The 14027-nt window shown below is 42.5% G+C and overlaps 1 protein-coding gene across 4 annotated transcripts in view; it reads left to right on the plus strand.

The window, feature by feature from the left end:
• The window catches only part of OSBPL8 (oxysterol binding protein like 8), a 1077846-nt gene that overhangs the window by 367986 nt on the left and 695833 nt on the right, over positions 1 to 14027 (plus strand). For all 4 annotated transcript variants that reach the window (XM_078678323.1, XM_078678342.1, XM_078678332.1 and 1 more), the window contains one exon: positions 5860 to 5896. In XM_078678323.1, coding sequence (XP_078534449.1) covers positions 5860 to 5896 — 37 coding nt within the window. The remainder of the gene's footprint in view (positions 1 to 5859; positions 5897 to 14027) is intronic.

Raw genomic sequence — 14027 nt, forward strand, 5'->3', positions numbered from 1 at the left:
CTGCGGTGATCTTGCTCCAATTCCTGTGAGGTGCCTGTTGCGGGTGGTGGTGGGTCGTGGATCTTTTGAAGCTGAAGTGGACGCAGCTGTGGTCGGTCCAGTGGAGTCCGGTGGCGTGGCTGAAGGTGATGTACTTGCTGGAAGAGAAGACGGGATCAAGCGTGTGGCCGGCGTAGTGGGTGGGGGTGTTGACCAGTTGCTTGAGTCCGAGGTTGGCGAGGTTTTCCAGCAGGGCGGTGGTGTTGCGGTCCTTGTTGTTCTCCAGGTGGAAGTTGAGGTCCCCGAGGAGGATGTAGTCAGTGGAGGGGAGGGCGTGCGGGCTGATGAAGTCTGTGATGTCTTCGCTGAATTGTGTGCGTGGTCCCGGGGGTCTGTAGACGAGGGTGCCTCTGAGGGTCGTCTTAGGGTCGGTGTGAATCTGGAAGTGGAGATGTTCGGCTGCGGCGAAGGAGTCGTTGGCGTCGGTCGTGATGCGGATGGTGTTCCTGTGGACGATGGCGATGCCACCTCCGGTCTGGTTGATGCCGTTCCTCCTGATGATCTTGTACCCGTCCGGGATGGCGATGGCGATGTCGGGTGCAGAGGAGGCGTTCATCCAGGTTTCCGTGAGGAAGGCGACGTCCGGTGATGTAGCGTCGATGAGGTTCCAGAGTTCCACGGCGTGTCTGTGGACGGAGCGGGTGTTGATCAGGATGCACTTGAGGTGGTTGCTGCTGGTGTTTGTCTTGGCGGGTGCGGGGCAGGTTCGGAGGCAGGTGAACTTGCAGGTGCAGCAGGTGAAGGGTCCGTGGGTGCGTCTCCGGGTGGTTCGGCAGCAGGCGTGGGTCTGGCCGGCATTGAGTGCGTTGAGAGTGGCGGCGTCGTAGGTCAGTCAGGTCGTCTTGCCTCGGTGGGGAGGGCCAAGGGTCCTGGCGCTGGGCGCGGGCCAGGCGTGGACGGGCGCAGACGGGCTTACCTTTGGCGCACCTTCGGCGCTCAATCGGCGCTCCCGCTGCGCGCGTCCGCTGCGCAGTCCCTCTGGGGGCGTCATAAGTAAGGAGCCGGGAGGGAGGAGCAGCTGGGTGGCCGGAGCGGGGCGGCGAATGGAATCACAGGTGGGCGGGGCCGCAGGGAGGCAGCGGCGGGAAATTCCAAGAAGCAGCGGGAAATTCCCAGGAGCAGCGAGTGAAGGAATCTGCAGGCAGGAGGCGACAAAGGCAGGCAGGAGCGGCAGTTCACTCTTTTAGATTTTTCAGCACCTCAGGATACTCATTTTTTTCGTTTCTTCCTTCTACCCATGTAGCCATAATGTGATTTCAGCATATTGGGATACAGATGTCATAGTCCTGAATCTTAATAATAAGAAGGTGTACCAGAACTCTATTACAATTTCCTGAGGTAATGTGAATGTGTTGCTGGCATGATTTAAGAAGGTGATGTTCAAGTCCCTCATCAAATTCCCACATGCTTTTTCTGAAAGATGGCCCTATAAAACTGCTTGGATCTGCCCTGGGTACATTAACAGTTTCTCAGGGTATGAAAGTCAAAACAGATAGGAGGTGAAGCACCCAGCGGAAATTATCCTGTCCCTCCCAAAAGGTCCAGGAAACAGTTTTTGCACCTCCCACTCAAAGGGAAGAAGCAGTTTGTACAGTTAACTGCAGTTTTTAAATCGTTTAACATCTTTATTATTCTCAGGTGTTCAATCTCTACCACTCTCTGTCAAGGGCATCATGGCCAAAGATCCATGGACTTTCTCACTCATGGGTTCTGCTTACCCCACCATCCTACATCACTTCCTCACTTTCAGCTGGTTTGTTCTGCATTTTCGGTGGTAATGCAGAAACTATTGTTTATGAAACAATTAAGAGTGTGCTATGTGAGAGAATAATCTTGAATGTTTATTAGTTCTACCTCTTAATGAGTGATTGGATTTGCATCATTGATTAAACAAATGGAAACTTCATGTGCTTCTGCGGCCTCCTTTTTAAGGCATGTCTGTGCTTCTTGGCAGGTGGTGCTTCATAAAAGTACAATTTGCTCTTCTGGAAAGTTGAACTTGACCCACCTTGAATTCAGAATGGTGATGGCAGCACTGGTGGACCACTTACATCAACAAGCATGTGGAAATCTCTTTGAATGATTGGTTGGTGAGGGTCACCTCTGCTGAGACAGATGTTCGTGTTTCCCTTTGTCATTCTCTCCTTTATTGGAAGTACAGAATATGTAGTTGAGCATTGCCTTTTCTCCTTTAGCGGGGTTCCTGATAACTCTTTCTAAACCAACCTGACAGTCACTGCATGGTGTTGTAGAAATTAGATTCTGAACAGTCTCACTGGTGCAGGGACACCCTTTTGTCTATGGGTTCAATAAATGAGAATTGACAGTGGAGTGGAAATAAACACAAATTTATTATATCTCATGAGATGGCTCAGTCATACAGACACTCCAAGTGCCTGAGAGGGAACGAACTAGAACCGCTTGTGCTCTGCCTTTTATGCACTCTAGGTACCATAGCGGTACATCAAAAATCCTTTTAGTCATGGTTACATCACACTTTACATAACCCTGTTTTGACATTTTTGCATAACACCTACACAGCGCCTACATGCTGCACTGAACAATCTTGATAAACCCTTACCCACGTCACTTTCATAGATCAGAAAGGGAGGTTACAGGCGTTTGTGGGCTAACAGTTAAAGTATCTGTGCTCGTAGGCCTTTCGGCTGGGCAGCTTACTCTGACACGCAAATGTTATCAGTATGACCACCTTTCAGTGAGCACACAATTTCTAACTTAGAAAGTCCCCATAAAAAACAAAATGGAGCTAGCAAGCAAAATGGAAAAGAGCAGAGGCTAAGTTAACAGAACACAATATTTTTTACTGCTTAACAGTGTTAAAAGAAAGCTGGGGGTCACATGGGCTCACGTGATCAGGTAATCCTCTTACCTTTTTTTGTTCTTAATAAAACATTATGGATACATTTCATCACTCACTTTCTTACGAAATTGGAGGGCCAGTCAGCCTTGCTCCTTCAATGAGATGCTGGAAGCCTTTTACTGGGTCTATCCCGCGCTTCTCTGGAACGACAGATATTTGCCACCCCTGATTTGTTGGAGTATGATTTAGGCATGTTGCTAGGTCCTCCATAAATGAATAACTTATAAACCCCTGTAGATTTCCTTCTACACATACTGTAGTTGAAGGCTGTCTCTCGAGCTCAGTATCTCTTCCTGCACACCAGTGCAAATCCCCAAGACGAACGCAACTTTCTTGTTTTATATAAGCAAACCAAGAGGCACTCACTCTCTTCAGGTTTGTAGTCTTGCAATAGAACCATAGTACTGATCCCTTTTTCAGGTCTTCTGGTTATGCTTAATTTATCTGATGCTTCGGTCATTCAAGCAGATCTTTAAGCAACTTTGGGGGCTTTGTGATACACAAATCATAGTAGCTGAGATGTGCTTTGTGAAAACCTGCTCGTCTTGAAGCTTTTGTGTCCCTTTTACAATATTCAGTTTGTGGCCCTATTTTCTGTAGCAATAAGAATTGCTATGTAATGGGATGCTAGATGGGTGCGCATCCCAAAGGTGCTGATTTTTACAGCCTATACTTTACCTTTACTGCTCGCTCTTATCAAGGGCTTTAGTTTAAATCGATAAACCCCTTTAAGTATCCCACATTACAGCAATCAAATGCTCTTTTGCCAACACAGAATGAAGGTCAAAACCTAGCTATCAGGATTGCAATGAGGCAGCTAGATAGCCCTCGATTTTAAGATCCTAATGAAAACATGTCATTTCACAAAAGCAAACCTTTGCACAAACTACCACCCATTTGCAGGAACATTCCTAAGAATAGACCCTGGATGCACAAACCCAGGTAGGGTTTACCAAGTACTCATCTAGGCAGGCAACTCGCTGGCCTGCACAATTCCGCTATGAGAGGCACTTTGTGAATAGCAGATAGTGTGAATGTTAGATCATTTCTAACAAACAAAACTGTAGGATTGGAAAGATCAGACTCAGACCAGACTTCGGATGGAAGAGAGATGAAAGCAGGTTTCTGTTACCAAAGACTTTCAATTCCGTGCAAGTTTTTCAGTGCCTTCAATTGATTGGATGTTTGTTACTACGAGGGAAACTCCATAATGTATTTTTTTTTTATCACAAAACTTCCCACTCAACTTGTATTTCTTTCAACTGGCAATACATCCACCACTGCTCAAAAATATATTCCTTTATTTTTCTAGTTTTATAACAAAACAAAAATGTATGTTACCTATTTCAATAAATAACACATAAATTGTGTACATTGCAATATTCCTAAATATATCCAGATTAAAATCCATTTCTTTGTCGAAAAAACCCTAATCCTATCCATATTTCAAACATGCACATCATTCACACCTTCCACTCATTCACATCAATACATGCAACACTCATGGACATCCCTTCAACTACTAGATCAGGAGAGTACATATAATATCTTCTACTTGAGTCGCATTAAAAAATGCTCAACACACGTTTCAGTGGGTTTATTTTTTTGAAGCACCTTTTCAAGACCAGTAGATATTAAGATGATTTCTTCTATTGCATGACGTGTTGAGTATACATTCTAGAACAGCACAGTACAGTATCATAGTGTGGCATTTCCTAATGGTGCATTTTTCTCTGCTTCCAAACTAAAAAAAAAAAAACGAGGCCACCTTCGCTTGACACTAATAGCTACGGCTTTAGAAGTGGCAGACCTGCCTGCAAGCACCAGTGTATTCATTTGACCTCAGTATATTCAGTAACTCGCTAGCAACTCTAGTCCTCTGCATTACAAGCACATGCACATATATTCTCCTGTTCTGGAGCTACTTCTAAAATGGCCGAATACATTCTCGGACTGAATTTGTATGATGTGTACTGCATAAGTGAGAACTCGCAGACCACCTTCTTGAAGTACGATTCGTACGCGAATGGTTTATTGAATACGTCTTTTCCTTGATTCAAGAATCCCCTTCAAAAGGTACCTGTGTGTTCCACTATACTTAAGGAAAGTCTAAGACTTTCAAAAAACGGCTTGATATGCACATGCTCTTCAGTATTCGAAGCCTATTTGACCACCAGGTTAGATATAATGGACTTCTTGGAAGTCTAGCAAAGACTGGTGTGACAGCACATCCTCGGCTTGATACTAAGTGGGTACTCAGCCAGGTCAGTAGGGACCTGCCATTGTCCCCACTACGGGCCTAAAGTACTGACTGGTGTTATTGAACCAGACGTGTTGCAAATTGTCCTACATAGGAGTAAGGCATGCAATGTGATTGGCAGTGGGGAAGAAGCCTTGCGCACTTACATGGGAGGGGCTGAAGATGTGTCGGAAATAGGAACATGGTCATTGCTCTTAAAGATCTGTGAACTGGTATATGATCCTCGTACTTAGTGAGACTAGCCAAATTCGTTGTAACGCAAAGGAAAATATAACTGCGAGCAAGGGGTTCACTGGTGAGTAACGGTACCTTTTCAAAACAATCACAAAATCAGTTGTATATCTATTTACAAGATCTAGTTTGTTTGCAACATATGCTCATTTTCTCAGCAACCTTTTGTGTAATTTATTTGGACATAATATTGCTTACAACGGCCTTGCAACCTCATCTTTTAAAAAAAATACGTGTTTTCTCTTGTGTTGCAATAAGCTAATCTTCCAGATATCTGCTGGGAGAATACTGAATATTCATGCAGGACTTGCTGGGATGAACTAACACATTGTCTTTTCTTTATTCCCTTTGCTCTTTATGTTTGCTGCTGTTGCTTCTGCAATGTTCCACTGCCTGGCATGGACTTTTCTACTGTCTTTTAACCTTCCCTGGGACTGAAAAAAACCAGCATCATGGTGAGATCAAAGACTCCCACTCGCTAGCACGTAAGTGGGTGACCTTTTGTGCCTTTTTCTGTGGATGTTCAAGTAAATTGATTCAGTTCAGTGCTAGCTTATGTTAATTTGAAAATTAAAAATGTACATTTTCAGAGGAGGTTTCTGGGTAGCCAGTTAAAAGGCAGCCATTTGAAATAATTATGGAGGACTGAAAATAGTTGGTTTGGATTAAAATGTGTTATTTTGTGGAGAAATTGCCTTTGTGAATATATATAGATAAAGCACAATTTTATTTTCCTTTTTAAATTCCATGGCAGGGTGATTTCACATGTGAAATTAAAGTTTGTAAACGGGAGTTACTCTAAAGCACATGATTTCATTTTGTTTACTTCTTATTGCTATTACTTAACCCTTCTCAAGGAGTACGTGTTCATTTTTTGAAAGCTGTCTTTATATTAATTTACTAAGATTTTCGAAGGTAAAAATCAAATGCAACGTTTTTGGTTGTTTATACATGGCTAGGGCTGCACTTAAGTATTCTCAAATCAACAAACAAGCACACTTAGGAGACAGGAAATGACGAGTTATCCCTTCATTTGCTATCTCTTCCTTTTTTGCTATCATGATTATCATGCCTCACATTACACCATTCCCGTCTTTCCTGACTCAATTATTTTTATTTAAGTTATTAAGAAAAACACTTACTCCTGCCTGCTTTCTGTCGACCGGCAGCGAAAGCAAATGAAATGCAAAATTACCAAACCACAACCCACCCCAGGCTCTACCAAACCCATTTCCTCCTGCCCCACCATGCCACTCTCGATGCTGCCTTAGTTCGTCCCCTTGATGGAAAAACGTATTACTCGCAACAAAGACTTCTTGTTATATACCTCTTGAACTCTCCTAGATGTACTGTTCACATTCCTGCCTCCTTCGAGGCTGTCAGTCGCAGCACTTAAAGATATTTGGGACATGTCAGTTCAATGAACTCATTTCCCAATAGCTTCTGTCAGGATGCCCAGCGCTTCTGGAAGTCCACCCCTCCTTGTTTTACTGTCAGTTAATTTTTCCATGTCCATTGTGTCCCAGATTTCGAAAAACCATTGTTTGTGATCCTGTAACTTGCTGGTCCCCACGCTTCCCGGATCACCTGCTTGGCTGCACTCAATATAAGTGTTATCAACTGAATCCACTTTCCTCATGGAGATTTAAAGGGATATATATGTAAGTTTATCTTCTGCCTCTAATATTATGTACTTAAGGAGCCACGGTATCATTCCTGTCTTTAGACTGCACCAAAAAACTGTAGGGAGTTGTGAGGGGGGAGGGGGGCACGCAGGCTGAGGTTAACCAAATAATTCCTCGAACCGCAAGGTGGTTAAAAACATAGACTCCACAAAGCATGAGATGGGTATATATAACCGCAATCTACAGTCATGTGTACACTCACTTAAATAAGGATGATACCACATATCCTTGAAGCTGTCTTTTTGATCGATTGATGCATGCCTACAAGGTCTGAGTTTTCAGTTGATGGGTGGAAGATCACAACAAGGGCACCACGTTTAACTTGGTCGCACTATTTGGCAGGATTTCAGAATGTCTGTCCTTGCCTGGGCACACTCCTATCTACAACCCTATGCTCTCCAGAAGTCACTCTTTGATTGGCCATAAGTTTCCAGAGAAAAGTGTCCTAGTTGTATTTTGTTTCTCGGACCTGTTGAATTCACCAGTAGATAGTTTTTTCTTTGAACCCTGGTTCGTTATTTTTTTAGGCCCTTAAACAGGAACGTTGCCATTTTCTGCTATCTAGGATTTATAATTGCTTTTTTGTCTTGCTTCAGGAGGCACATTATACCGAGCACTGTTAACTCGCGTTCATTCAGTCTGGTCGTCCATTCTGAATCACTAGCTGTACCCCAACAAGTTTGGCACCAGCTGAACTTACAAACAGTCTGAAGAGTGGTGAAAGCATTCAGAGGGTTTTGGAGAATGTGCCATGGTTGGCCAAATGGCTTTGCATACTTCCTCACCGTTTTATGGCTCTCTAGACCAGCATAAGTCCCGCTCACTTGGAATGTAGTTTCCCAGTTGATGTCACTTTGACAATTGCTGTAGAGTAAGCATAACAGTTGCACTTCTCCTTAGCATAAGTCCAATGTTTTTACCTGTCCTGCTGTCACCTTAAGATATCATAGTGGGATGTGTCACGAGTAGACCAAGTGCAGTTCTTTCTCACGTACACAACCAATAGATATTGTTTTTAAAGCTCTTTGTAGGTTTCTGTTCATCGCACTGCCTACGTAATTAGACTTGCCATTTGATTCAACTCCTTTACCCCATCACATAGGGACTGTGCTGCATTCGTAGTATGATCCCCAGACTCGTGATTTTGTCAGGCAGCTGTAGGCACCATCTCCTTTATGAGGCCTGGAATTAGCAGAGACCTTTTGATTATATTAAAGATTTGTATGTATAATATATTTATACAGGATGTCAGCCCTCTTCGTCCATTCGTCTGCTGTTGCCAATCACATTTTTCTTCCACTCACTACAGCATACTGGCTGGGGCAGTAGGGCAGCCCTCTTCAGTAGTTGGCAACTGTCAGCGAGACGAACAGCATCCTGCCCTTTCACAAAGAACACATCCACACAAAATAGTTCTCAAGTGCAGGGACCACTATGGCAATAAGTACTTTTTGACACCAAAAACATTTTTAGGTTGAGGCTGAAACAGCGAGCCTGAAACAGAGCGCATGCGCTGTTCTGGCAAAAGATCTCATATAGGGGCTTCCAAAACTAACCTAAGAATCGCACACGCTCGTGCGTTTGATTTTCGTTTTGACCCAAGGTTGTTGGCCTTTGCATGCGTCTTTTTAACAAAGACAGGAAACACCAAAAGGGGTTGGCTCAAACACAGTAAGGCTGCACCACATATCAATCTTAACAAAACAGGATGCCAGTACTGCGAAATAAATTGATCTATCTTCAATGCACAATGAAATTAAACAATTGTCGCATAAACACCATACACAGTGTGTCTGTAATAATCCTTTTATTTCTTTTTATAAGTTCAAAAAATGTTTTCATCAATTTTTAATTGGTTTTACTATTTTTAGAAAAAGAGGGAGGGAAATATCTTTTTAAAAACTTGGGAAAAATGTGAAATAGAAAACGCAAATGGGAGACGATTGGAAAAATGGGCAGGTATCACTCATACGGGCTCATTACAAAACCATAATTTGTTATGTGAAAACTGTCATACAGCGATTCTAACTCACGGGGATGGACAAACAAAAGAAAGGGGTGAGACAGTGGATGGTGAAGGGGAAGGTTTTATGGAAAAATGGAAAAAAGGTGAATATCCTCACCAAGGTTCAACAGAACCAATTACTCAAAATGGTGGGGTACTCATATTATTTTGTCATATTCTTGAATAGTATTTAAAAACATCACTTATCAGGCCATCAAACCTATATACAAACTAAGTATTTTACAATCACATTTGTCGTAAAGATTGGCCTTATGCAAAAAGGAAGGTCGCCGCGTTTCGAAACCCCTTTGTAATGGGGATTCTCCTCAGGACCTCACAGGGTTTAGTCCTTGTCTTCTTGATATTGTTTCATCAGCTGTAATCGTGGAAAATCCGCTGTGTACTCTTAATACAGTGCTAGGCACCCGTCGATGCGTCAAAGCGAAGTTGGCAGGTTTTGCATGAAGCTGGCGTGTCTACAGATCTGACGCGACGGCAGATCTGTAGACGCCGAGCGAGAGAGAGAAGTCATGTTCCAAAACAAGGAACTGGATTAAGACATCAAAAAAACACGCCAGCTTCATGCAAAACCTGCCAACTTCGCTTTGACGCATCGATTGTATCACATAGTCTGTACCACAATACTAAGTCTGTTTTATTTCACCACACCTTTTAAAAAACGGTCCTGAGGAAAGCCAGAATACTCTAAGGCACTGGCTGAAACATGTCGACCATCTGAAGGACGCAGGGGGCAGTAACTCGCCACCCTTATGCGTCCTGTAGCCTTACTTTTAACCGCTGGTGACGGCCCAGTTATTAAAATTTAATTTACCCTCGGGTACTGGGACCACCACCAAGCCGTTTTAAATCACAACTCACTCAACCTCACTCACTGCACTCTCAGCAATATACCAGCTCTGCTGTAATCAGGCGTCGTAGCACACCCGGGACATACTAGGTGTCACTGGGTGGGCCCGATGATGAAGCATGCCACCAACTAGGTTGGTGGGTGAGGGCTTCATGAATACACCAACAAGGTGCCCGTGACAGAACTAATTAGAGTACTGCAACACTTTGGTCAACTTAAGCTAGTCCTTTTTGAATAATCACATATAAACCCTCGGGGACTCGGACTAGCTATCTAGTCCTCTCTCTCCCTCTTGTTACACGCACAATGCCTTTTATTTATCTGTTTTAAAAACCACATATAAATAAAAGGCATTGGCAACTACAATGCCAATAGCTCAAACTCTTGTAAATGCGAGACCTATTGCATTGCAAATGCTTGTTGTTTTTAGCCATTGTTTTTTTTCCATATTGGTAAGGGCCTGGCAATTTCCCAAACATTGTTTTACAAAAACCACCCTCAAACAAAGTGAGCATTGGCAAAGCCAAAAACCCACAGCTAACGCCAGACGTGTTTGCTGTCCCGGTGCTCGTTTCTTCATGCCATTGTTCCGAACCACCTGTACCAACCACGAGTACTGATCCGACTACACAACAGACTTTATGGAAGGGAAATTGGGAAATGAAGGGCAGTTTCTGTAGAGACATGGCAAGGTTTTTGTGGTCCTCATCACTGACTGAGTAGGACCGTATATGGATTCACAAAATGTTTCTTTTCATGGTTGTTGGAGCGTACAGCAAACTTTGCTTAATCTAGTATTGTGCATTTTATAAAGTATGTGAATTGGTGGGTGAGGCCTTGGACCTCATTGAGCTTTACTGGATGGCAGAAATATCTTCAGCCAATTGTAGAAAACTTTGTGCAAATATCTTCTCTTTGCTCTCAGTGGTTTGCTAATTAAATATTCTCCAGGTTTTAAATTTTATGTGTGTATTTTTTTAACTTTGTGAAATAATCACAGAAAATCCACAATCCGTAAATTTGTTTTAATAAATATTGACAGAGAACAGTGTTGGTTTGAAAGGTCGGGTGGCACATTATGATGCATACTGATTATACTACGTTTTTCTATGACAAATGGCGTCATTTGATTTGTATTATCTGAAAAACTCAATTAAAACTACTGTGTAAAAAAAAAAAAAAAAATCGGGTTGCAAGTTGGCGAGTGTTGCTTGTTATTCCTTAATGCACCTCTTTAAAATAGTAAGAAGAGAAGGCACGGTACAAAGCATGTGTAGCAAGCTTTATTTTAATTTGAACAAACGTATTAGCTGTTTTTTTTAAGATAGCTTCTCCCGAGTTAGCTTGATACTCTAGGAGTATAACCGTGATAGTTACAATGGTTGAGTTGGCAGTACGTGTCATGGGTATATACAAGTAGCAAGCCAGAGCCACATATAGTTTCTCTATTTAGTCCTCTGTAGGAGTTTGAAGCACTGCAGTTTCTTTATGCATGCTTTGATTCCATTTCTTTGGCACGTACATTGTGGGCTGATGCTGCGGCAACTAAAGTAATGTGTGCACTTTGTTCAGCGTTGCACTTGACTACCTAAACAGGTTTGATTTGTGTTGCAGCGACCATGCCCTATTGGCGCCTTTTTGCCAAATGAATCACTTAAAAAGGTTAGTGGATTGACCTCATCTAATCAAATTCTTCTGTGCAACATTCGGCCACTGTGGTCGCTTACAATTGCTTTTAAGGTCTGGCTTTTCAGAGCGGTGTTGTGCCATTAGACTTTCCAAAAAACATCCATAGCATACGTGTATAGAGGAGCTTTTGATCAGTGTGCTTCATTAATTTGTCTATCAAATTGTCAATTACCTTTTCCTTCCTCCCACCCCAGCATGGAGTGAGTAGGTTGTATCAAGTGTTTAATTGACAGTGTAATGTTGTAGTTGCCTCCGTTTTGAGTAATTGTTCAATGTTGATTTATTATTTTCTCCTTCTAAAATAATAAAAATTGAATACTAAAAGGCTCGTTTAAAAAAATAATTACAAAACACCTGCATATATGACATTTTGTTACATTAACATTTTTATTGCAAGCATAGGGTGGCCACATTTAGGTTACTGCACATTTTACCTTTTATATTGCATAGGGTTTGACAAATACCTTTTGAATATGTAATCGTTAATACGTTTGAGCATTTACTTTTTCTGCTGTTTATATTGCAGTACAAATTACTTTTCTTTATAGTGCTCTGGTATGTGTAGTTCTCACCTTTATTTCCTTGTGGAGTGGCTTGTTGGCTGTTTTCTGCCTTTTTTCAGGTAAATGTGTGTGGAGTTATTTTGTCATCGAGGCCAGTCGGATTTTTTAAAAACAAACTGGCTCCTTCAATGTGATATTTTGTTCGCACGAGTGTGAGCACTTTTTCTAGATCCAGTTCTCCATGCTGCCTCCCACAGAAGAATGGTTGTTATTGTCAAGTCTAGCTTATCTGTTTTGAATCCGTTGCATTTGGTCTTGCACATGCTGGCAATTTCTGACTACATCTTGTACAGCGTTTTTCCGAATAACTTGTTTTAATGAATTCCTGTCAAGCATTTGGCAAACATTCGTGTATTACTATTTCTTTTTGACCATTCTAGCATACTACAGGCCCGGTTCAACCTTTTGAATCGGTTGCAGTTGTAACGGGAAGGTATGCAATGGGATCCTTGATTGCATTGCTGTCTGTTTTTGAACACCTCTATTAAAAATTATATATTGAGTAATCTCTTGTGTGCAGACGCAAGATTGTGTTAGTGCCTTTTTTTCTGTTGAGAGTGGATGCATTGGTGGGGGGGGGGAGGTGTGTGTGCATATTTTTATTTTATTGTGTGTTGTTTTTGTTTTGTTGTTTTTTGTTTTGTGTTTTTTTCGGTTTCCAATTGTTTTTTTATGTTTTTAAAGACTGAAGTTTCATTGACTTAAATAACAAAAAACGTTCAAGGGTCACTCACCCATGCTATTATGTGCTCTTCATAATTTAATTTGTTTAATAGTGCTACGGTCTATATGGTTAATGCATTGTGTTCTGTCTGTGGTAAAACACAGTTCCTTTGCAAATATTAGGCAGATATTAGCAGTGGCTCCTCAACTAGGGCGGGGGAGCGTCGCCCCACTGCTTTCTTGCAGTGTGAGAAAGTCAAAACATAAAATGGTAATAACAAAAGGTAATAACTAAAAGTTATTACCATTTTATGTTTGATTTGTGCATTGCGGGCAGGTCGGTGGGGTTGCTCTGCTGTTTGAGCTGGGCAGAGGAGGAGTGGTTTGCCCATTCCTGAGTGCGCAAAGCCTGTTTGATCGGCCCTCTCTGGTCAGCCAAACCAGTCATGCACACTTTGCCCTTCTCCATGGAGGCTGCATTGCAGCCTGCATGGAGAACATGGTCACCCCCATTAGACCCTGGCTGGGCGGCGTCCCGGCCAATCACAATGCTGCCTGCAGCGTTGTGATTTACTTAGGGGAAGGAGCCTGGCTGCCTACTTCCTTTTCCTGTCTGCGGTAGGCGAGCAGGAGCCGAGAAGACACAGAACCCAGCAGAAAGGTAATTTTAATTTTTTAAAAACTTTTTTGTTTACATTCCCGCGATAACCCTGCAACCCCTCTCGCCCGCCCCTGGACCATCAAGCAGTGCCGGCCGCAACTGAATATTAGGCAACTTTAGAAACTGGAAAGACTGGTTGTATGCTTATTCCCCAGTAGATGTGTTTTGTGTGATCCTGGGATGGTCCATATATGAGTCTTCTTCAGGCACACTTAAAAAGCAGGCTGCACATAAATGAGTACTTAGATGTGTATGAAAGCAGTTGACGTGTTTTGTTGAAGCATTGTATAGCTGACATTCTGTAGCATAACAGAAGAAGGTTGGTTTATGCAGTTTATTTGGGGTTTAGAATCTGCTACGCAGTAGCAAGTGATTCAATTGTATGAGCATGGAGAAATGGTTATTGCAGAGTTGTTTGGATTTTGTGTTTCACACAATACATTTCGCTTATGTCTTGCCTTCTCCATCTCTGCCTTAGGATC

The sequence above is a fragment of the Lissotriton helveticus genome, chromosome 1_1 (assembly GCF_964261635.1).
Source record: "Lissotriton helveticus chromosome 1_1, aLisHel1.1, whole genome shotgun sequence".
In the NCBI taxonomy this organism is placed as follows: Eukaryota; Metazoa; Chordata; class Amphibia; order Caudata; family Salamandridae; genus Lissotriton; species Lissotriton helveticus.